Source organism: Rhopilema esculentum, chromosome 15 (genome assembly GCF_057945365.1).
Source record: "Rhopilema esculentum isolate cy_ngs chromosome 15, ASM5794536v1, whole genome shotgun sequence".
Lineage (NCBI taxonomy): Eukaryota > Metazoa > Cnidaria > Scyphozoa > Rhizostomeae > Rhizostomatidae > Rhopilema > Rhopilema esculentum.
Window position 1 is genome coordinate 6,897,482 of NC_142829.1, and position 22,483 is coordinate 6,919,964.

Below are 22,483 nucleotides of genomic sequence, written 5' to 3' on the forward strand. Positions count from 1 at the left end.
AGTTGGCATGCACCAAATACGAACGGGATTGACTAGTTTCCATACTATGATGTGATAGTAGGGTTAGGGTTAGGGTTAGGTAGGGACGCCTGCACCAGCTTAGGGCAGGAGGGGCAGTGTTGGTGCCGAGGGCAAATCGTGGAATTTTTCTACTAACATAATGAAGTATTCCTAAGTGGGAGGGGGGCAAGGGTGGGGTAACATAGCAAAATACCAACTTGAATATGTGCCACCCATACAGCTGGGGCTCTTACCATCAAATATTCTAAACATAAAGAAAATGTTGACGAAATTATCCATACATAAAAAAGGGTATTAAATGGCCTTGTCACTATACATAATATTTGGTTTTCTAAAAATCATGGCTGTTATAAATGGGCTGGTTGTAAAATTCTGATTGCCCGCCAAGTTTTTATACCGATTTATCCTCCTTAGGTTTCTGGAGTACTTCGGAGGGAACACGTCTTTTGTTTATCATCTATTATCTTTGTCACTTTCCCTCTTGTGGCCGACCCTGTCACAGACAAACTTTTCCTTCTCTGCGTTCTTGTGCTGGTGTTATCATTTTTCTAATATTTTCTAATACAGTAAATATTAACATAACGAGTGTAGTAAAAGTGGTCATCGATAAGATTCTATAGTATTTTCTTATATTTCAGGGCACTTCTTGCTCCCTCTGCCCCTCTTCGAAGAGGGCAGGAGGGGCAGCTGCCCATCAAGCCCCCCCCTGTGTAGGCGCCCCTGGGGTTAGGGTTGGGGATAAGGTTGGGATTAGGGTTAGGGTTATGGCTAGGGTAAACTAATTACGTCATCAGGTCGAGCAGTATGGAAACTAGACAGCTCCAACACGAACCTACACTGCACCCACGATTTTCAATTTGCTGCAACTCTGACTATACCCCCTTGACTCTGAAGTCCAAAGCATGGTCCCTGTAGAACAGTGTATTTTCAACCACTGTGCTATGGCACACACACACACACACCGTGTGCCATGAAAAACTCTCCAATTTAACCGGTCTAAAAACTGAAAAAACTATCATCAGAAAATAGCGTACCGTGCTGTGAGGGGTGTAGTGATAGGGGGCTCTGGGGAGAGGGGTGAGCCCTCGTTGTTAATGCTGAAAATTGACAAATTTCTACTTTTGCTGTATTTTCTCGCAACATTTTGCGCAAGAACCCCCCTTGTTATTTTGATAGCACTAAGCCACTGGCTGTGTAGTCTAATGATCGGCAGAGTAACCATGTAATACTGTTCGATATCTACTGAGAAATGTAGGCCAAAGAGTTTCATTTTTAAACCGTTTCTGTTGGTTGTGTGCATCTCGTGATTTTTTTAATGGAAAATTCTGACGTGTATCAAAAAAGGTTGAAAATCCTGTTTCTTGAGTGGGCAGTTTTACGTTATTCTCACTTGCTTAACTTGAAACATAAAGTTTAAAAGAACTTTCTTGTTGTGGTACAAAATTTGAAATGTCTTTGCAAAAACAATATAGAACATACTTAAGCTTTTCGTCTGACAACCCTCCCCCTAGCTTTTGCAAAATTGCCGGTTAAAAAACCGTTTTTAGCCCTTTCGTCGGTAAACTTTGTCACTTGTTGGCAAATTTGCTTCTTGTTGTGAGTTTCGCTCCCCCATCTGAAAAATGAATTTCCGCCATTTCTTCAGGGTATAAAACCTCAGAACATAGAACGAATACTACGCTAGGAAATATATAAACCCAGTTGTGGATCGAAATAGGCCAATCAGAAACGCAAGCACACGACAGTTGGGGTTGTCCAGTCAGTGCCGCTTGCCTATTGAAAATGTTACCAAACGTCCTAGATCAAAGCAAATTCCTTCTGTCTACACAATAGCGGTTTTTTATGTTTATGTAAATAGATTCCAAAAATGCTAGTAGTGTAGTAGCCAAGGCCTCTAAAACGAAGATCTTGCGCAAATTGTGATAAAAGCATGAAAATCTGCACAGCTACACAGTGTGATATGCTGAATAAGATGGGATCGAGACCTAGTCTGAAAAATGCCCCCAAATGCTATCGAGTTCTGTTATCGACTCCTTTGGTATCGACTCCTTTGGTAATTGCAGAGTGATCTCCTACAACTTTAAGTGTTTTTATTTGATTTACTCTGATGAAGCCCTGTATGCCGGGGCAAAATATTAGTATATTCTTTAAATTTAATTTATTTTGAAAATTTTATCATGAACATTGGACTCTCGTCGTCGTATTGCTTTGTTCCTGTATATCTTATTTTATTTGGTATGGCAGAAAACCTCGTCATCCTAACCACCATATGTATGGTTTGCAACGCATTATTATTAGGAGGATTTGCAGTATTATTTCTGATAGGTCTGATGCCATGATTTCTTGGTGTATTGCTCTCAAACTTGGGTTGGTGCTTCTAAATCTTTTCATGCCTTCTCCACAAAACCTAAATCCTTACAGTAAAATGCTATTCATCTCATCAACAACTGCAACCTCACAAATCTCTGCAACTTCACTCTCTTCGGCGTTCTATTGCTAACCAATCCGTTTGTGACAGCTACTTCCATACACATTGCTTTCAGGAGATCTGATCTTTTATCACTGAATCCCCAAGTTATACTCTGAATGAATCATTCTAAAAATAGCTCTTAAGGATATTTCTTAGACTGGGTCCCGATCCTATCTTTTTCAGCATGTCAGATTGTATGTTTGTACAAATTTTCATGCTTTTATCACGATTTGCGCATTCATTGTACTTATCTCCTACATTATGACGAATTATGAACATGAATACAATCCACGCTTGTTCGTTTATGTGTAAACATGTGTAACATTTTGTTATGTTATGTTATGTTATGTTATGTTATGTTATGTTATGTTATGTTATGTTATGTTATGTTATGTTATGTTATGTAATGTTATGTTATGTTATGTTATGTTATGTTATGTTATGTTATGTTATGTTAGTTATGTTATGTTATGTTATGTTATGTTATGTTATGTTATGTTATGTTATGTTATGTTATGTTATGTTATGTTATGTTATGTTATGTTATCTTGTGTTATGGTTAATTTAGTTCTCTCAACTTGTACTACAGCATCTCAAAATCTATACTTCACATTCTTCATCGAAGTGGCTTTGTCAAAGAGCTGAAATCAATGTTTTAGAGGACAGAAGTACATATTAAAATTAAAACGATACAATTAATACAGTTTGAACTGGTCAAATCCTCCATGTAATTGGTCAATAGGGAAATAACTGATCTATAAATAAAATATATCTATTTCACTTATGATAATAAATATGCAACAAAAATAATCTACCGTAAATTGTCTTTGAACTCTGGTAAACCTGACCCTTAAACAATTAATGCTGGGAAGAAGGGGGTAAAGAGCATGGTGCGAATGACAAAAAAATGTCTGAGACTAAAGCCTAACTGTTAAAATAAACTGTTCATTTTGTATAATGTTCATTTTTTGTAATTTATTTGGGAGAAGGGCACCGGTATCACTGACTTAAAATTTTAATGGCAAAATACGGTTTAACTCTCTACAGGGGATAGCTATGTAAAGTTTAAACTTATTATGCTATCATTATAACCTCTATAAGGCCTGTAAGGTTAGGCAGCGTTGTCATTTTCAAAACACCACCTTGATTCATGGATACCTTTATTTTACATAACGGATAAAAACTTTCTGTAAAGTAATTGTAGATAACTGAAAGTTCAGTCTCATACTCTCTTCTTAGACCAGTTTATATCTAAAAAAGTAATTTCAAAGTACATCGTTTTTTATTCTCAATACTGTATCAGATGCATTGAGAAAACATTTTTTGGCTGACATCTCCCGGCTTTCAATATTTGATAGCCCAGGTGACCATTTTTTTTAGGTAAGGCAATGTTTCTTCTGCTAAACGAGAAACAGGTACCTAAGTTTTCAAGACATTGACCAGAGACCATTTGAAACCCTCTTTTACAATGTAGGTATCAAGCGAGTATTAAATAAAAACCACAGTATATAAAACTATCAACGTAAAAGGCTCAGTGATCTAGACATTTCCAATTCCACGGTCAAATCATATACAATCTCTACATCAGTTCTTGGTACCCTGCACTAAATTTTATACACTTAATGCTACAACCCTATCACCTCCTCCAAACATTGTTGTTTTATATAATGTTATGGATTCAGTGTGATCCAATGGATACCTGTCAGATAGTTATGATGTTCTACTCTCTAAGCAACATTGTTTTGAGGAAGAGGGGGTGCATCGTCAGCCTCTTCTATGTAAAAAATTGATTTTTACTGAATAGCTCATAGAAAAGGGGCGTTCCAAGGACATTTGACAGTCATCCCTACGAGCCAAAATTGATTAGCCTGCGTGCAGACTCTGTTGAAAAGCTACTTTTCTCCCCTTTTCAAAACAGAGTTAAAACAGAACTGCACACAGGCTAACATTGGTCCGTGTTGATACATTTTTAAAAAATCGCTGAATTCTAGTTTGTATATTGAAAATTTCTAGCCAGTATTAAAAGTGCCATTTATGGCATGGTTGCTACGAAATATACAACCTGCATTAAAAATTTTCATCATTAAAATCTCAGTGCAACGCCTCATTGTCGGTCTTGGGTAACTTCAAAGCAGCCAACCCGCCTGTTGATAACAACCCCGCGACAAGAAATAGTGGAATGGCACAATGCACATCAACAAGCAAACCAAATATCTGATTGGCTAAAATTGCTCCAATCCTCCCGACTCCAGCTTGGATTCCAAAAGCTGTCGATCTAGAAATATAAGGCAAGCATGAAAGGACAATGATAGATGGTAGCAGGCTATTAACAAAACTATAAAAATCTTTAAGACGTAAACATAGATATTTACATGTTGAACAATACAACATCTTACAATTCTTCAGCTCTAAACTTAAGGTAAAGTTTTCTATATGGAAATTTCGCTACGAGAGAAAACCCATACCTAAGGTGTGTCGGGTAAAGCTCCATGGACAAAACGTCTAAAGCATTCCAGCCTGCAGTTGCCAGTCCGGAGAATATGCAAGACATAATGATCATATGCGTCCTTGTAGTGACAAACCAGAAGAAGAAGGCACTCACGCCACTGACAACCATAGATGCAGCTAGAAATATAACAGGAAAAAATGCAGTCTAAAGGTGTAGCAGTTCGCTGGAAGGGTATATAACAAAGTGTAACTATATTAGCATCCTAATGAGTTTGTTTGTACTTTAAACCAATAAATACCCAAATAGGCCTACCATTTGGGACACCGCTGAAAATGTCAGCCTCATGAAAAAGAGTCTCTGGGTAGCCCTATTTCTACTTTAAATTTGTAGGACACCGTTTCAGAAAAAGCTCCTGTCCTCACTTCTTTACAAATTTCCCGGTACCTTTCCCAAATAGCAGAGAGTTCGTATTCTGATAGCCGACATATCAACCTTGAACTGGAGAGAGAGGGGTGCGAAGTCCCAAATCTGTTAACATTTAGGTGCATTAGAGCTGCACAGAGCTATTTCAAGTAAAACAATGGTGGTAAGAGGACTTGTCGTATCAGAACACCTATTCAGTCACAAGGCACTAAACAATACAGTTTGCAAAACTCAGCGATGTAGGCAGCGTTTACATTATGGTATATTCCTGACCTAGTCTCTTTCAAGTGAAGGCTGTGGGCCTAAACGGAAGAAGACAAAAATGACGTTTGCAAGTAGCAAAATCATTCAAAGTAAAAAATCATAATGACACTATATCACTTTGCATTTATAACAGATCCGTACCTAGAACTTCATTTGCTTGGGGCTTGCTGGCGTGGAGTGTGAGATAAAATGTTATCCTTACATAAAGTTTTTGCAGTTTCAGAAAAAAAGGAAGAGATCGCTTGAATCTAATGTCATTCTCTGGATACTGAAGTGTAGTACACCAAAAGGATTTGTCGAAATTGAAACGGGTTTGCTTTTGGCGAAGAATAATGTAGACTTTTTTAAATGGAACACAAATACTGGCATTTGGAGGTAGGCCCCTAGATCTTTCATAGCTCCGTCATAGGAAATGATGTCAGAAAATGGGTCAGTATATTGATAAGTATGTGGCATAAGTATATTGATAAGTATGTTTGCAAAAATTAAGAACGAGAGTGCTAAATGACAGGGTTAAAGTGACGCAGTTGATTGAGTTAAACCTTGAAACCTATTTATGTAAGTGAAATTCCATGACGGTATCAAACTAAAAATGCCCCATAGCTAGCTTGAAATCAAACTATAACAGGACAGACATTGCAGAAAGAATAGAATCTCACCAAGGAGCTTTCTTCGTCCAATTTTGTTGACTAGAATGATCATTATTACATTGCCTGGAAGATTGGACAATGCCACCAAGAACGATTCGAAGTAAATTTGATTATTATTCATCACTTTCTCTCGGCATGTCATATTTGCCATTGGGTTCACGACCCCCGTGTGACTCGCAGATCTGCTGCAGCTCGATTGCCCACTCTGGATTCGCTGAAACAGTTCTGGAAACCACATCCACAATCCGTAGAAACTAAAGCATGACAAGAAATGAAACACATTTTAAACCACGAGCAGAATATGAAATTATATTGTTTGTGCACAAAGAAATAAAAATGCATTTTCAATCTAGAGAATTAAAAGGCAGCTTGCATAAAGTATTCGAAGAATAATAAACATGTTAAACATAACAATACCCATAGTTATTAAGGCTGAGTTGAGTTTATCTCAAAGAACCACTAATTACTAATTACTAATGAACCACTAATTACTTCTTCAGTTCAGATTTGGCACTACCTAAACTTTCGCATTCTTATTAGATAAACAGTCAACTCCACTTATGGTCACTCCACTCAAAGTCAAACCACCGTTTACAATCACATAAAATTTAGGCCTAAATTTAGGCATAAACTCTGTTTACAGTCACTCTCTAATACAGTCATGCTTACTGTCAAGTATTAAGTGGTGTAACTATAACCGGATTCTACTGGAAAACTGAGTATATAGAAGAACAAAATCAATTTGATTTCATCATGAAAGTAAAATCGTTGATGGGGTTCAAGCATAATTGAGGGATTTCAAAAGGATGTATTGGTAAGGGCTACAGTGAAACTTTGAGATAGGCAAGTTTAAGAAACAAATGTTTTAGAAACAAATCACTAAAAATTAAACAAAATGGTAATACCAGCAGAGCTGAGACAAACATTAGAAAAGATCAGTAGCACCGACTACAACTTATCTAGAAAAATTAAAAACATTCAGATTTGACATTTAAAATCAAATCTTTTCAACTGAGGATAATAGATATCAGTAAAGATAGGTAAGGCGTCCGTGTTATCATAAGGTTGTATATATACGAAAAGTTTGTTCAAAAAGAAAAAACAAGAAAACAATGGGAACTGATATGAAGAGTCGTAAACATGATGCCTGCACCGTTTTCGTCGAAGCATTTTCAATAAAAACACAAAATAAACATGAAAAAGCCAGAATTTGTGGCAGAGGATAATAGCAAGAAAAAATTCAAAAATTAAACCAAATACTCCCAATTGGCTAGCCAAGGTTAGATCATAATTTTGATTCTGTAAAAATCGACGAAAACTGTCGCAAACGGAAAACGAATAAAATGTCTACACATAATAACTACAATCGAGATATTGATTAACAAATAGCCCCAGTTCTCCAATTGCAAAAAGTGCTAGTCTAGAAAGCCCTCTAATTCAATGCAAAAACGGGTATCAAAGTAAAATTTGAAGAGGTGGCACTCAAAAAGATTGGTGCCTGAATCAACTGTTAAACAGATGCATAACAGCCTTGTAGAACCCTACCTTAGATATTGCTGCCCTTTTTGGGGTAATTTTGGCGAAACCCCTTTTGATAAACTTAAAAAGTTACAAAACCGTTCAGCCAGAACAGTTACAAGATGTCGATTCGATAAATCAGCCTTGCCAATCATTCGTGCTCTTGGATGACCCACGGTCAGGGAGTTACTTGAACTTGAAACCCTCAAGATGGATTTCGACTCCCTGAATGGCGAGGCGCCGTCCTATATCAGTGACATGTTCACTAGGGATAGCGAAACAACCTCTCGCGTATCGCGGAATTGTGACATTAACTTAAGAACTCCAATGCTAAGGACATCAGCCGGTAAGAAATGTTTTTCATGCAGAGAAGCGAGTCTCTGGAATGGGTCGAACGATCAAGCAAAAAGCCAACCAACTCTAAGATATTTACGGAAGGGCTGATCAGGGGCGGACACTTGATCAAATATTGGGGGGGGGGGCAAGCCTATTGTTTACATAAGATGACGTCACATTCCCCATTGTTTTAGAACAAAAGACCATTGTCATCTAAAGTATTGGGGGGCGGTCGCACCCCCTCGCCCCCCCAAGTGTCCGCCACTGGGGCTGATAAAATCCCGCTTTGCATGAGTCGCAGGATTGTTTTAAATGTTAATTTTTTCAATCATATTTCTTTTAATCTCATTCTATTACATTATTTTTAATATATTTATTTCAACTTATATGGTACGTAAATGCATGGCCCCCTGTAAATCGGTTTTTCTCTAACTGAGGGGCTACCATGTCTAAAAGATTGAAATGAAATGAAGATGTATACCCGAATGATAGAGTAAACCAAATAAGAATTGATATCCATGTCCGAGAAGTCAGGGGTGCACGAAAAAGTTCTTTACTTGACTTCCACAACTGAAAACGAAATTGTAAGAATTAAGTTAGGAAGTATCGACGAACCAATAAAAAAATTTAGGCCACTCAGACTTCTTACAAATCTGGGCAACCAAACCAAGTGACAGAGAAGAATCAATCTGGAACTTTCTTCCAAATCGTTCGAAAAACTGTTGCAATATATCGAAACATAAACTAAAGCCAAGCCTCTAGTTTCTAAAAAATTAACATGATTCTTGCAATGGAATTCAGTTAAACGACACCATACTTGACTCAGATTTTGTTACCAGAACTGAAAGAAGCTGCTTGCATGTTTGGGTCAAAATTTCATTATATTAAGATAAAACAGGATTTTAAGCAGCGTGAATAAACCAGTGGAGTCATATAAACCTGTGTTCAAGATTTTAAACGAATTTTGAATTGAAGAGCAAGATAATTTTGAGTTTCTGAGAAAATGTTGCCTTTGTGCGTGCAATATCAGATTTCATAGCACAAATGACAAATTTCTTTACTGGTTGGAACAGAAGCATGACAAGTATGAAAATGAGAAAATTACAAAAATTTTAGATTTCAGCTGATAAAATAATTTTCGGATTGACAACCATATTATAAAGGCTCCCTTAAAAGTTTCCAAATGAGAGTACCACATAAAAAATATATTTGGTACTAGATTGAGCAATATTTGTGATTCTCAATGGCCATGCTATTTGACTACAAAGGAAGGAGCTAGAGAGGGTGTAGGAGCTGGCTCATTCATTAGAAACTTTTGCCCCCACAACTAGTAATGCCTCTTGTTTTCACTGAATTTAAAAGGGCACGGAAATACAGCACAGACAATGTCTTACTCCAAAAATGATCATTTAAAAAACTGCCAGAGAAGATTATGAAAAGATCAACGGTACAGACTGAAAAGACAGAAAGATTAGATATCCTTCGATCTTTTTCAGGTTTGACTGGATCAAAATGTGCATAGTTTAAGTACAGATGTTTAATGTCTCTACGTATACCGATATTCCATAGAACAAGAGAATGAAATATATCCAAGCAACTTTTCTAGTTACAAGTGGCAAATCTAGATGTGAGGCCTGAGTCTGTTCTAAAACTTGCTTAATGCTTGTTTGAACGAATCATATGTCTGTGATGGTCTGATTTCGCCACTGAGCCTATAGGCAATATGACTTAGTTTATAAGCTCCCATCAATCAAGATTTGGGTCCTATGCTTAATTTACATTGACAAAGAACGGAACAGAAAGACGTATGGTCCGAAAGATGTGAGGAGTGAAGTTAGCTGATAGAATAAATACAAGAAAATTGATGGAAAGATTAGGACTAGAGGACACAATTGTTGAAACTGTTGAGCAAGGAAGCCTGAGATGGTTGGGTCATGTACCGAGGAAAGGTGATGACGACTGTGTGAAGCAGGCGCAGTAGAGGGAGAGGAAGACCGAAGCTGAGTTGGAAAGGAATGACTGAGAAGGAGGGTCATAAAGTTGGATTGACCTTTGAGGACGCTAGCAACCGAGTGAAATGGAAAAGCTACACCAAATTATGGAAGTAAAGTCAGTAGCCCTCTGAAAAGGGGAAAATCCTGACTATAATAAAATGATGATGATGATGATGATGATGATGAAACGACATTCATGGAAAATAATTATAAACTCACCCTACTGAGAGTTCTTTTCAAATTTTTACCACATTTTTCGTATTCATCTTTGTTGCCTCGGTTGACGAATTCCCGTACTTCGCGTGTCAAAGATGATTCTTCACAGAATGCAGAGAATTTAGATATCTAAAAGAAATATGACATCAGGCTGAGTTTTTTAAACTGAAAACTATTGCTACTGTGATAATTGTGGTGTTGAATGTGTGAATTTTCTAGGTTTTTCATCTTGAATTTAGCACAGTTTACGATTTCTAAAGAAGCATCGTGTTTCTAAAAAAACCAATCAAAAAATAATTTTCTGCAGTCTATCTACTTCATAAACTCTTTGAATAAAGAACTGTAAGTCCAATGTATAATTTTACCAATTATTTCAGAATTCACTCTAATTGTAATCTTGGTGGAACTCTATTATCTGCTACACTACTATAGCATTTTGATATTGAACAGTCAATCACAAAATCCAGAAAACATAATTCCACAAAAATTCACAAAAAATTCATGCGAATATGAATTAACGCAAATGAACAAAACATGGCACCTCTAGAGCGAAAGCTAATGTGAAGAGCATTAGAGCGGTTTCAATCAACGCAATGTTTTCCGATTCACGTTTATTAAAGCTCTTGCACAACCAGCATACTTTGCGGTCGCTATTTTTCACGTGAGGCGAGATGGACCGTATTTGATATTTTCTTGCAGTTCGATATTAGGCCAGTTTTGAAAATATAATCGCAAAGCACTAATTTCGTTAACATATTCCAAGAGAATCCAGCAGAATTCGTTTACCTCAGGTGGAATAAGATGCCTTTTGCTCGAGTTGTTCATCTTGTAAACTTTTGTCATAACATTAGCCGCTTCTTCAAACCGACCAGTCTGTCAGAAAAATTCTAAAATTAAAGAAACGCACCGAAGAAAGATCATTAAACAAAATTTTCACTTATTACTAACTATTTATTTCATTAAAGGTCGCACTATTTAAAAACAACCTATCAGCTCCACAATTAGATGATTAATAACAACGAGATTTACTTCAATTAACAACAGCACATAAGGCCATATTTGTTTCCTGCATTCGTTCAATTTGTTGGTTGACTGTTTTTTGATTGGCTGAATTTGTTAAGGAATTTCGCTCAGATATTGAAGTTTACTACTCTTGTATTAGCAGCGTGATTTTGTGAGTGACAACATTATTGTCAACTGCTAAATAAAAGCTCCTGGTACCTATTCGATAGTTTGCCGTATACTTAATAACAAAGGTCTTTTCAGTTCAAGGTTTATTTCTCTGGTATTGTTGAGAGTACGTCACAATCAGGGGCGATGCACAGGCAGTTTTGTGCCCAACAAGAAAAGGAATATCGCCTGCAGAATAAATGGTAGCAAATTGACACAATACTTACTCAAATGTATTTAATGGACAGATAGATCTACCAACGAAAGGGCCAAGTCACACTGACTTCGAGATTAGGGTAATTGAAAACAAATCGAATGTTAGAAAGTATTGCCGTTTGTTTGAGAAACCTTAAAATATCTTCCATACAATTTAATTAAGAAAAAAGTGAAGGCTTTAGGCTGAGATAAAGTTTTGTCCCAATTATGCTTGATATAATGAAATAACATTTATCAAATAGACAACCTGCAGAGTAAAAGAAGCAAACAAGTTTCCAGCATTTCCACTTCACTTAACGACATGTTTAAATTTGGGTTGAGAATCAAAATGCCATCTGATAGCTTTAAACTAAGATACGAACCTTCTGCAGAAACTTTGGGCTCTCGGGGAGCAAGAACACAAAAAGTGCCGAAGAAATACTTGGAATGGAGCACAAGGCGACAAAAATTCTCCAACTGCCATAAAATATATCCCCAACATGAGAGCCAAGATGTAGCTTTGGTATAATAAACCATGCGATTCCAGCAGTCATGATATTGCCAACCATCCAAAAACTTGCGAGGAACCCGATCATTGGACCACGATTCTTCATCGAGAGAAACTCGGTAAAATAGGCGAAGACTACAGGCATCGCAGCACCAACCCTAAAAAGCGAAAATGACAACTGTCAGTGCTGAAAGCTGCAAAGATGAACGTTCCATGAACATTCATGATCTTGTGTTTGAAACCTCTATCCTGCCAGTTGGCCTAAATGCAGTTTAGGTACCATGATTATGCCATTAGGGGCCACTAGCATATATTTTAAATTGGAAATTATGTGTTGAATATCATAAAAAACAATTATTTTAAAGAAGCAGTGCCTCAGAAAATTGAATAAAACAGAACCTTTCATAAATTAAAAGGGCAACTTTTTAAATCAAAAGGCCACCTTTTTGAAAATTTGAAGGGCACCTGACCCCAGTGTCCGCTTGTGTCCTATGCTCCTACTTAGAACCCAATGTGTCTAGCAATATGACCACAATAGTGATATGTAAACATAGCTTCTGATTGTCCAACCTTTGATAATCAACAAGAAAAAGAAACACTGAAAGAATCCCCTCTCTTAACAGTACAGGTGGACAATTCAAAAAGCGGGTTGGGACAGAGTAACATAGCTGACTGGCGTATTAGATGCTGGCAATTAGATATCTATGAAGCTGGAGATGGAATGGCAATCCCAGAACTTGGATAAGAGTGGCAAAGTTTAAAGACGTGCACCATAAGAGTGATAGAATTTAGGATATGGAACACATTTCTTTTGCCTTTTTTGATGCTCAATTATGAAGTTTCCGTGATGAAGTTATCAATCTATTGCCACCAATTATATATGGTAGGGTGCAAAATAAGATTCTCATGAAGGTTTTGTTACATTATAGTGACAAATTTTCTTTGGACCAGAAAAGAAATATTCTCAACAAGGCACTAAAGTTTATCCAAAAAACTTTTCACTTTGATCAAGATCTTATCAAAACTGAAAGCTGTGACCATTTAATCACAATCCCCTTCGTTGTTCCCAAACTTTGTGGCAGATAGCGATATAGTAATATACATTAACAAAAACTATGAAACGAGCCACCACTTCAATCTTTTCAAATTTTGACAAATCGTCTGATGTGAAATAGACTGAGGTATACAATTTCTTGTAGAAATTACTGTACAACTGTGATTAGAATTTTTCTAGTGCAATGCAAGCATAGTGGTTGTCATATTTGGTCTTTGTAGCCTTGCGATATACATTCAATGTCACAGAATGCATAATATACTATACAAAAAAGAAACATTCAAATGCTATAACAGTTTGCTACATTTGGTAATATTGAGTAGAAGGTTAAGTGAACTACTCTGTAAGCATAGCTTCCTGGGGTCTTAAATCCCTGCCTTTAATTGCCTGGGGGTGACCCTTATGTGTAGCTGAACAGGTAGTTTTTCGTCTAGTAGAAAATTTTTAAGCATTTTTTGAAAGGCAATGAAATCATATCAGCTACACAAAAAGATGAAAGAAAAAACTTTTACCCAACACCACTCATTAACCGTAAGAACAGAAACATCAGAAAATCATCAGCAAATGAAGATGCCAGTGCAAAGAGCCCATTTAGTGACATTGACCACATCAAAACAAATCTTCGCCCCTGCAAAAGAGAAAAAAAATTAGGATCTTATAATTTCAATTTTAAAGGGCATATGCCGCATTAACAATTGGCTAATGAAACAAAAGCGTTTGGAGTGGAATTCCATTGTTTCGTGACTTTTCACTTCTTGTTCTTGAATTTTAACTGCTGTAAAAATTTCCTCTTGATTCCATGCTTTGAAATAAACAAAAGAGATAATTGTATTGCATCAGCCAATCATATTTACAACACATGTCCTTTAAAAACATTGACCTAGAGCTATACTTCAGTTGAGATACAGTTTTCCAATTAAACCTTGCAACTCAAAATAAAGATAATCTAATTATGATTCTACAACGTGTAATGTTCTAAACTAGGCTACTGTAGTGTATAACGAGGTGGATTATTATGTAACACAAGTAACAGAAGCACATCCCTTATATATGTGACCTTCTAATTGCGAATTGCTGGACACTTCACAATGTATAAATGCATATTGAATATCAAAGATGCTTAGTCCTGAAAAGATTTCAACATCAAGGCTGACTACATTATGCTCCTGAAACTAATCATTCTGGGTTTATTCCAAATAAGAGGAGCTGCACCTCCCCATGTCTCCATTCTGGCCAAGCCCCTGACATACTATAAGGTTGAAATCTGACAAAATAGGAAGTAATGTTGACAAATACCAACAATTGCAGCACTGCAGGGGGACAGGGGACACCTCTCTCCTCCCTCCCTCAGTGCTTGGCAAGATCAACTTCTGTATTATTTCTCTTAAATTTGATAAAAAGATGACATTTGAAGGGTACTTTCGACAAGGTATTATTTGTGATATAACAAAGTATCAAAGTGATGACATCTAAAAAGTCTATTTTTAGAACTTTTCAATTTTGACCATTTATCCCAAAGAAGAATTACAATTTATGAAATACCTCTAAAAGGACCAAATCAATTTAATGAGTCACAAATTGGCTGAGATATGGCCACTTATGCAGAGGCTTTTTCCCCATCAAACCTCTATAATTTGGTCTTGGTTAATATTTAGAAATTCTAAAAATAGATTTTTGAAGACCTCACACTTTGGTACCCTATTCAATGACTTTAAAACTACTTTACATAACTAAAAGTTAGTAAAGGGCATTCCCTTTTTGATGAAATTGGTATCGCCTGTAGGTAAAGGGGTGTTACCAACAGTAAAAAGGTTGGCATGCTTTGTTCACCACTGCATGCCATCCATTACACAAGAGTTTTTGTGGTGAATTATTTTTTATAACATACCTTTATATCTGCAACACCACCAAAACTATATCCCCCAACCATCATACCAACAAATATGATGGCATTCAGCCATCCTTTATCACTGGACGTTAAATTCAAGTCACATGCTGATGGCAGAACAAAAGATACAGCCTGGAAGAGAAAAACTATAATCAGACTTCACTGTTGATAAATGACACTGAAACTTTTATGAGTTAAACTAGAAGCAAGTTAAAAGGAATGTCAACACAGTACTGTGAGGTAGATTTTACATTGATGTACATTACAATCAGACAAAATGAAATGTATTTCAACCAAAACAGCTGGTTTAACCATTTGTTTTTCTTCAAATAATAGCAAAAAGCATTGATTATTACTTTTGACTTCTCAAAATTTAAAGTGAAACAATTTTTTATTCAAAAAGAAACTGTATAGTGTAGCTTGTGGCACTGAGAAAAGTTAAAAGTCAATGTGTAATTGATCTGTAAAGTTTTGGATGAAAAGCAGAGAATCCCATCCCATGGATATGCTTTTCACTTGCAACCAGATATTCATTTCAAGGTCAGGGTTTTTAGAAGAAACAGGGAATAAAGTAATTGACTGTAAACCTCAAAAGACAAAGGGCATAACCCTGTTTAAAAAGGGGCACTAATACCTAAGATCTCCAATCTGCATTAGAAAACTCCCAGGTGCACTGTGTGGAAGACCATGAATTATGCACTTTAAATGTAAACTTGAATTTGTAAGCTATTCAGTTTGTCTTCAGAAATAAGCAGAGAAAGTCAGGTACACACACCAGATCTTTTTTCGGAATTTATTCTGTTACCATTTTAGGAGTACACACCCATTCTCTTCGGGACACTTCCATTGTATCAAATGTCCAAAGATAATGTCCAAAAAATGGCTTGGGTTTGCATTTGAAAAATTGAAATGAAAATAAAAAACTGTCAAACCCGAGGACTAAACTGCTTTTACTATATTTAGAAACACAACGACATGACTGACAAGTAAATAATTCAAAATACCTGTATTTCAACTGAATCTGATGCTAATGCCCAGCCACAAACGCAGAGAAGAAGATAATGAAAATTTCCGATCCCTGTGGAAGCAATGGCCTCTTCAAAAAGTAGCGCTTCTTCTTGAAGAGAGGAATAGGATCTGTCATTTTCTTCGCTGTTACTATCATTTAAGAGCTTAGAGTAGTCTTGGACTTCATCGGCAGGGTCATAGAGCCGTCGCTCTTCCATGTTAGCAGTCTATAATGGCGATCAGAAGTACAACAGTTCAAAACACCCTGCCATGTTTGGAAATATTTTTCTCCAGTGAAGTCACGATACATCAATTCTGAGCCTCGAATTGAAGAGGGGGTCGGTTTCCAGGAATCAACTTAAATATGGTAAGGGTAGCGAAAATTCTAAGAAAAAATCAAAATTTTTGTTCGTGTATGTGTGTTATTAATTATGGTTTATAAATGTACCGAGTTACCTAAGTATAATTTGTCATACAATACACGGGATCTCTTAAACTCTTTGGCCCAAAAAGCCAGTGACCCAAAACAACTTAAATATGGACAACTCATCAATGTGCTGTTTTTCGATGTGAAAGAAATTATTATAAGCATCGGTAGCGTGGACATTGTCACTTCATTGACTGTTTATTCGGATAGTTGAAAATTATCTCCACTGAATTGATAGTGACATTTGAAAAAATACCAATTTCCAAGAATTGACATGTGTTTGACAAAGACAAAGTGACAGAAAACATGAAATATTCTTTCTTAAAGAAGCTAGATAATATTTATTTAAGAATTAAGCTAAGCATCAACAGGAAGACATCTTGATAGGAAGTAACTGTAAGGTTGCAGTGTCATAATGTATCAATTTTAGTGCCATCCTTTTTCATTTGATGCTGCCCAAGCAACCCACAGGGTAACTGATTACGTCCTTGGACTTGGGGATGCAGTTTCTCTCAGCCTATTGGGGTGAAAGCTGCATCGTGGTAACTTAATCTAAATGTTTGACAAGCAGGCTGAAAACTGTAAGCACGAAAATGATGCTAAAGAATGCAGTCTGGTTCCACCACTTCAGCGGCGTCGTGGCGAATGAATTCTAGAGAGGGCCAGAAAGAAAGATTTTCCGACATTTCTTTGATTTGTTTGAAATAGAAGCATTTCATGGAAGTGTAAAGGGGGATGGGGCAGAAAACCTCATAGCTTTTGCCTTAGCTTGAAAGAAACTTAAAATGCACTTTTTATCTTGTCTCTGTTTCTTCATACTTACAGTGAACGCCCCTGACATCCGCAGATTAGGACAAGGGTAGAATGAAGTTACTACCTGAGGCGGCAAACCCAGGTTTGCCGCCGAAGGGAAAAATTTTCTATGATTTAATGCTTCAAATTCGTCGGAAATTGGATTTTTTGAAGCAAATTTTGATAATAAAATCTTATTCTTTAATTGAATATCCACTGGGGGAAATCGATGGTTTTGATTGACTTCAACCTTATTTTACCTTACGCAACATAAGTACATAAACTTTCAAATCTGGGACACAATTTTCAGAAATCTGGTGATATGCACGAAATTGGTACTGTCCCGGTCTTCAATATCAAATAAAGACATAATTTATACCAATTTTGACCAATTTCCATAACCATATTTGGTCCTTGAAGTTTCGGATTTTAACTGACAAAATCCGAACAGCAAATCACTCTATGGTAGAAATTGGTAATTCCTGAGAAATCATTTTGTTCTGTGGAAATCTAGTATTTTCTTTAAAAAAATGAATTGCCTCTCGTATTTACGGTAAGTACTTTAGTCAATTCATGTTGCTAAGAGTTTGAGAATTACCCACAGCTCAAGTTTGAGAATTTTCTGACAAAACAATGATTTTTCCAAAGATCCATCAAATTTTGAGAGCAGAGGGGCCCACACCCCTCCTCCCCCCGCTCCCTCGGCCACGACGCTCCTGAACCATTTTGAAAAACTCATATACCACAAAGGAACATTCTCAATTAAACTTTGTTGATCAATCTTACAACCAAGCTTTAAAGTCCTCTGACACACCACAGTCTTTTGGATAAGTCTTAATTTGAGTTGACTTTCCATATAATATGCCTTTGACATTTGAAAGACTACTACCTATAAAACAAAAGATGTGTATTTTCTATGTTGTGATGTAACTTCTTACAATACTGATTGGTATTCATAATAGTAGATCTTTTAGATCCAATCTCATAGGACCATCAAAACGAAATCAATTGCAGCTTGCAGGCCACATTGTATAGATAAGTATAATTCAAAAAAGGCACTCTTTATAGGCCGCTTTTGAGGCAGTGCATCAAATTAAGGCAACACTATCTGATGGCATATTACAAGTTCCACTATTAAAAGTGCATTTTCAACATGTTACAAAAATGAGGAGGACAACTAAAAAAGGTAACAAATAACAAATTCTTGTAATGATTTTTGTAAAGGATGTGTTCATGTGGATCAATCCATTATACAGTATTATGGGCATCAAAACTAACTTCACCATTTCTGGAATCTTAAACATTGTTTCAGTTGCTATTTCTACCAATTAAAAATTATTTTTACATATAAGGTTACCCAAAATTTTGTGATCATAGTCACTTTTAAATATTTGACACAGAATTATAATACATAAAATATATTGATACAATAGATTACAAATTTTTTCAGCATAAAAGCAATAGAGTGCGTTTAAGTCTGTTTTAAATTCATCAACATATATCCACATATTGGACTTAGCAAAGTTTTAATAAATAAGTCAAAAAAGGCAGTGAGTAAGAAGAAATAGGTGAAGCCCAACTTTTATTTTATTTTCAAATATAATCAATTTTGCTTCCTTGGTAGCAATATGTTTCTGAAATCTTTTTAGCCTAGCATTGAATGACATTATAAGTCAATAAAACCTGTCTAATCTAAGCTTTCTAAAAAGTTATACTCTGTCAAAAAACATTATCAGTTTAATAACAGTATTAATTGTGTAGGAGTGGTAGCATGTTTTTATGGAATGACATGACTTGTTTGGAAAACAGTTGATTGTACAGTTTAATATTGTACAGTATATACAGAGACGAATTATTTTATAAATAAAAATGAAATAAATGACATAACATGCATGTACATGACAAGGGATAGGGTGTGCATCTCTTAAGTTACAGTCATCTTTAAAATGTTACTTGTAAGACTGAATTCTAAGATACTTTAAAGATTGAATAAGTTATTCTCTAAAATTCCTGCAGGGTACAAAATAAATTGCAATAATGCAGGTTAATTTTAAACAGCATTTGTTGTGCAGGCATGCAGAAGGCGGTTCCATCAGATTATGTTTAATCAGCCCAATGTGTTATTCTGAATTTCTACTTTATTGGCCAACTTGCTACTGATTATAGTACTTTCCAGTTTTTTTCTGTTGTGCAACTGCTGCTTTTGTTGCTGCATACCTCTCTTCAGATCCTTCAATGCTTCCAAGTTTTCCAGTCTGATAGTCTACAAAAGCTTGGTGAATTTCTTCTTGTGTGTTCATGACAAATGGACCATATCTAGCAATTGGCTCATTTATTGGTACCCCAGAAGCAACCATGACATGCATTGCTTCACTGTCAGATGCTTGCAAAAGAAACTTCTCGCCGTCATCTTCAAGTAGGACAACCTAAGAAAAATAAGAGAGGAAATATTTCATCAAAACATCAACTTCTCTGTCTCCTACAAAAATAAAAGGTTGTCTCAACAACAGACATTTGAAATTTTGGGAGACAAACCAAATAAACCATTCAGTAAACTACTTTTGTATCGTGAATCAGGTGATTGAGTTATCAGTTGACTGCAATTCATGATGTACTTACATCTCCCAATTTTGCTGCTTTTTCTTCAGCTCCCAACTTCCCAGATCCTCTCCACACATAAACAAAGCATTTATGACCAGCAGGGATTTTAACTTCAAATTTTTTTCCAGGACTAATTCTTATATCCAAATACATAATCGATGTGCGTGTCTCTATGTATGCTTCAGTGCCAAGGCATTCCCCAGCAATAACTTTGATCATTGAGCCACCATCTATGAAAGCACAAATAAATATCAAATTTGAATGTAAACTTCATATTCAACCTGTACATGATGTATAGAACAGCCCTGATTATATGCAAAACTTAACAATATTATGAAAATTTAACTTAGACTTCATGGGCATATCAAAAGGTCCTTTTGCTAATTACCCAATTCAAAAACGCAGATATTCTAAAAAAGGATAATAAACAGCATGCAAAAGAGCAAATTATAAAAACTTAGGTTCTGTTTTTTTTGCTCTCAATTGTCACCAAAAATTTATAACAACATAAGAAATGCAATATATTTTATGATTTATTGATTTGTTCTAAATATTTGACTTGCTTGATGACAGGTACTGAATTTCATTCAAGTGAGGGAGTTGAGATTACACATTATTGCAGCTTAGTAGAAGTCTTAAAACAACAGATCAACGATTTTAGATAGGAATTTCTTCAAAATTATCAAGATATTCATCCACTACCCAAAGGACAGTGTGGAGGCAGAGCTGGAAAAAATCTGGACATCACTAAGCATTGCAATCATAAAAAATCATTTACTAATGGTTCCAAGAACTAAGCAGTGATTGCGATTAGACTTCTATTGCATAATCCTTGTAAAATTTGTATCATTTTAACAGAAGTTGTCTTATTAAAAAGCATTTATAGAGCTGAAGACAAAGGACAGTATAGGATACTAGAGGAAGAAATCAAGGCCCACCTGACAAGAAGAACTAAGCCAACTTTTTTGCCATAATATTTTAAATTCTTTGTAAGATTTATGTTCTTTGATTCATGTCAAAGCTCAACTTGAAAATTTAATTTTTGAAAATTACAACTTGCATCTTTTTGGAATATTTTCTTATAGAAAGACAGTGCACAACAAAATCACAAGAAAAGGCTCAAAACTCCAGCTTATGATTACAAGCAGTAAACTACTACTGTTTTGGGTGGCTTGAGCTCCCCCTTACCTATATACTTGTTGTTATAAAAATACATGTTGTTATAAAAAAGGATAGGATAAAAACTGGATCAAAACTTTACTTCAACTTGGTCAATTTTTTGGTTAAAAGCGATCAACAGATACTTAAACCATCAACAATCAACTTTGGTCAATCAATAAATTTCTGAGCTGAATCATGTGAACAACTCGATCTGCTTAAAAAGATATAACTTGCCTTTCAGTTTGTCAATATTCCTGTTTCCTTTGATTGCCTGTATATGCATAAGAAAATTATGAAACTGTATGCTACATATAAATATGTTGTAATACAATGAATACTATACCTGGAGAGTGAACAACTGGAATCTTCTCTGGAGCGGTGTCTTGATACCTTGGTTTCACCATCTTGTCCTTGGCAGGAAGGTTAACCCAAACTTGAAATCCTTCAAATAGACCACCAGATTTTCTAAATCTTTCTGAAGGCATCTCGCTATGAACCACACCAGACCCAGCTGTCATCCACTGAACCCAGCCAGGGCCCAAAATTCCTGAATTACCAGCACTGTCTTTATGTGTATTTTCACCTATAGCAACAGAAAAGCTAAAATACAAATTCAATTTTCAAGTGCAAAAGTAGTTGCTATGTTGCTATTACACACATTCTGTTATTAAAAGAACAAATTGACAACTCTTATAGTAGCAAAATCAAAATAAAGTCACCTAATTAAGTCATACTATTGTGGCTAACATTGCTTGTATTGTGTGTTTGGCCAAAAAGATACACTATTTAAACTTCTACAAACACACAAATTCAATCATAAAGCAAAGACTGAGAGGGGGGAAATTCGATTTACATCAACCATTTATTGACCATCCGATCAACATCAATGGAATGAAGAGATAGAATTGAGTTTGTGAACGGATAAATTATTCTTACCATCAATAATATATGTCACCGTTTCAAATCCACGATGCGGATGATCAGGAGCTCCTACTGCCTCGCCAGGACCATAAACAACTGGTCCTAAATGGTCCAGCATAAGAAATGGATCGCATCCATCTATCTTATCTCCGATTGGCCTTCGCACCATGAACCCTCCACCTTCTCTTTTGCGTTTTGATGTTTCAAACTGCTTAATTTTCCTGTAATTTTCCATTTTCAGAGATGGCTAGGCAGGTAGCAACAACCAGTCCACTCAGTTAGTAATACGCTTTGTCTATCGTGTATGCTATGCTTCGCGCGTTTTATTGTGTACAAAAAAATCACCCGCCATGATGACACAGCAATAATTCATTCGCTTTGCTTGACAACAAACCTCTTTTTGATTTCGAGTTTCTT

General features: G+C 36.0%; 2 protein-coding genes across 2 annotated transcripts; both read right to left on the reverse strand.

Annotated features, from left to right (window-relative positions):
• Window positions 1–3,144: 3,144 nt before the first annotated feature.
• LOC135685702 (synaptic vesicle glycoprotein 2C) lies at window positions 3,145–16,474 on the reverse strand. The gene is made up of 10 exons (XM_065201714.2): window positions 16,161–16,474; window positions 15,157–15,288; window positions 13,781–13,896; window positions 12,090–12,372; window positions 11,128–11,214; window positions 10,345–10,470; window positions 8,613–8,701; window positions 6,287–6,531; window positions 4,957–5,116; window positions 3,145–4,766 (listed from the first exon to the last, which is right to left on the reverse strand). Exons 1-10 carry the CDS (start codon window positions 16,380–16,382, stop codon window positions 4,583–4,585), a joined length of 1,644 nt encoding a protein of 547 aa, XP_065057786.1. The 5' UTR covers window positions 16,383–16,474; the 3' UTR covers window positions 3,145–4,582.
• Window positions 16,475–16,609: 135 nt separating this feature from the next.
• LOC135685709 (uncharacterized) lies at window positions 16,610–22,448 on the reverse strand. Its single transcript, XM_065201720.2, has 4 exons — window positions 22,082–22,448; window positions 21,489–21,728; window positions 20,003–20,214; window positions 16,610–19,809 (listed from the first exon to the last, which is right to left on the reverse strand). Exons 1-4 carry the CDS (start codon window positions 22,299–22,301, stop codon window positions 19,537–19,539), a joined length of 945 nt encoding a protein of 314 aa, XP_065057792.2. The 5' UTR covers window positions 22,302–22,448; the 3' UTR covers window positions 16,610–19,536.
• Between the last annotated feature and the right edge of the window lie 35 nt (window positions 22,449–22,483).

Excerpts from the sequence above, each read along its gene's own strand:
- LOC135685702 (XM_065201714.2), bottom strand. The coding sequence starts at position 16,382 with ATGGAAGAGCGACGGCTCTATGACCCTGCCGATGAAGTCCAAGACTAC. Across the intron at positions 13,897-15,156 it reads GTGGTGTTGCAGATATAAAG|GGGCGAAGATTTGTTTTGAT; the intron begins GTATGTTATAAA and ends TCTCTTTTGCAG. Across the intron at positions 5,117-6,286 it reads TGGACGAAGAAAGCTCCTTG|CTGCATCTATGGTTGTCAGT; the intron begins GTGAGATTCTAT and ends TTATATTTCTAG.
- LOC135685709 (XM_065201720.2), bottom strand. The coding sequence starts at position 22,301 with ATGGAAAATTACAGGAAAATTAAGCAGTTTGAAACATCAAAACGCAAA. Across the intron at positions 21,729-22,081 it reads GGTGACATATATTATTGATG|GTGAAAATACACATAAAGAC; the intron begins GTAAGAATAATT and ends CTGTTGCTATAG. Across the intron at positions 20,215-21,488 it reads TCCAGTTGTTCACTCTCCAG|ATGGTGGCTCAATGATCAAA; the intron begins GTATAGTATTCA and ends GTGCTTTCATAG.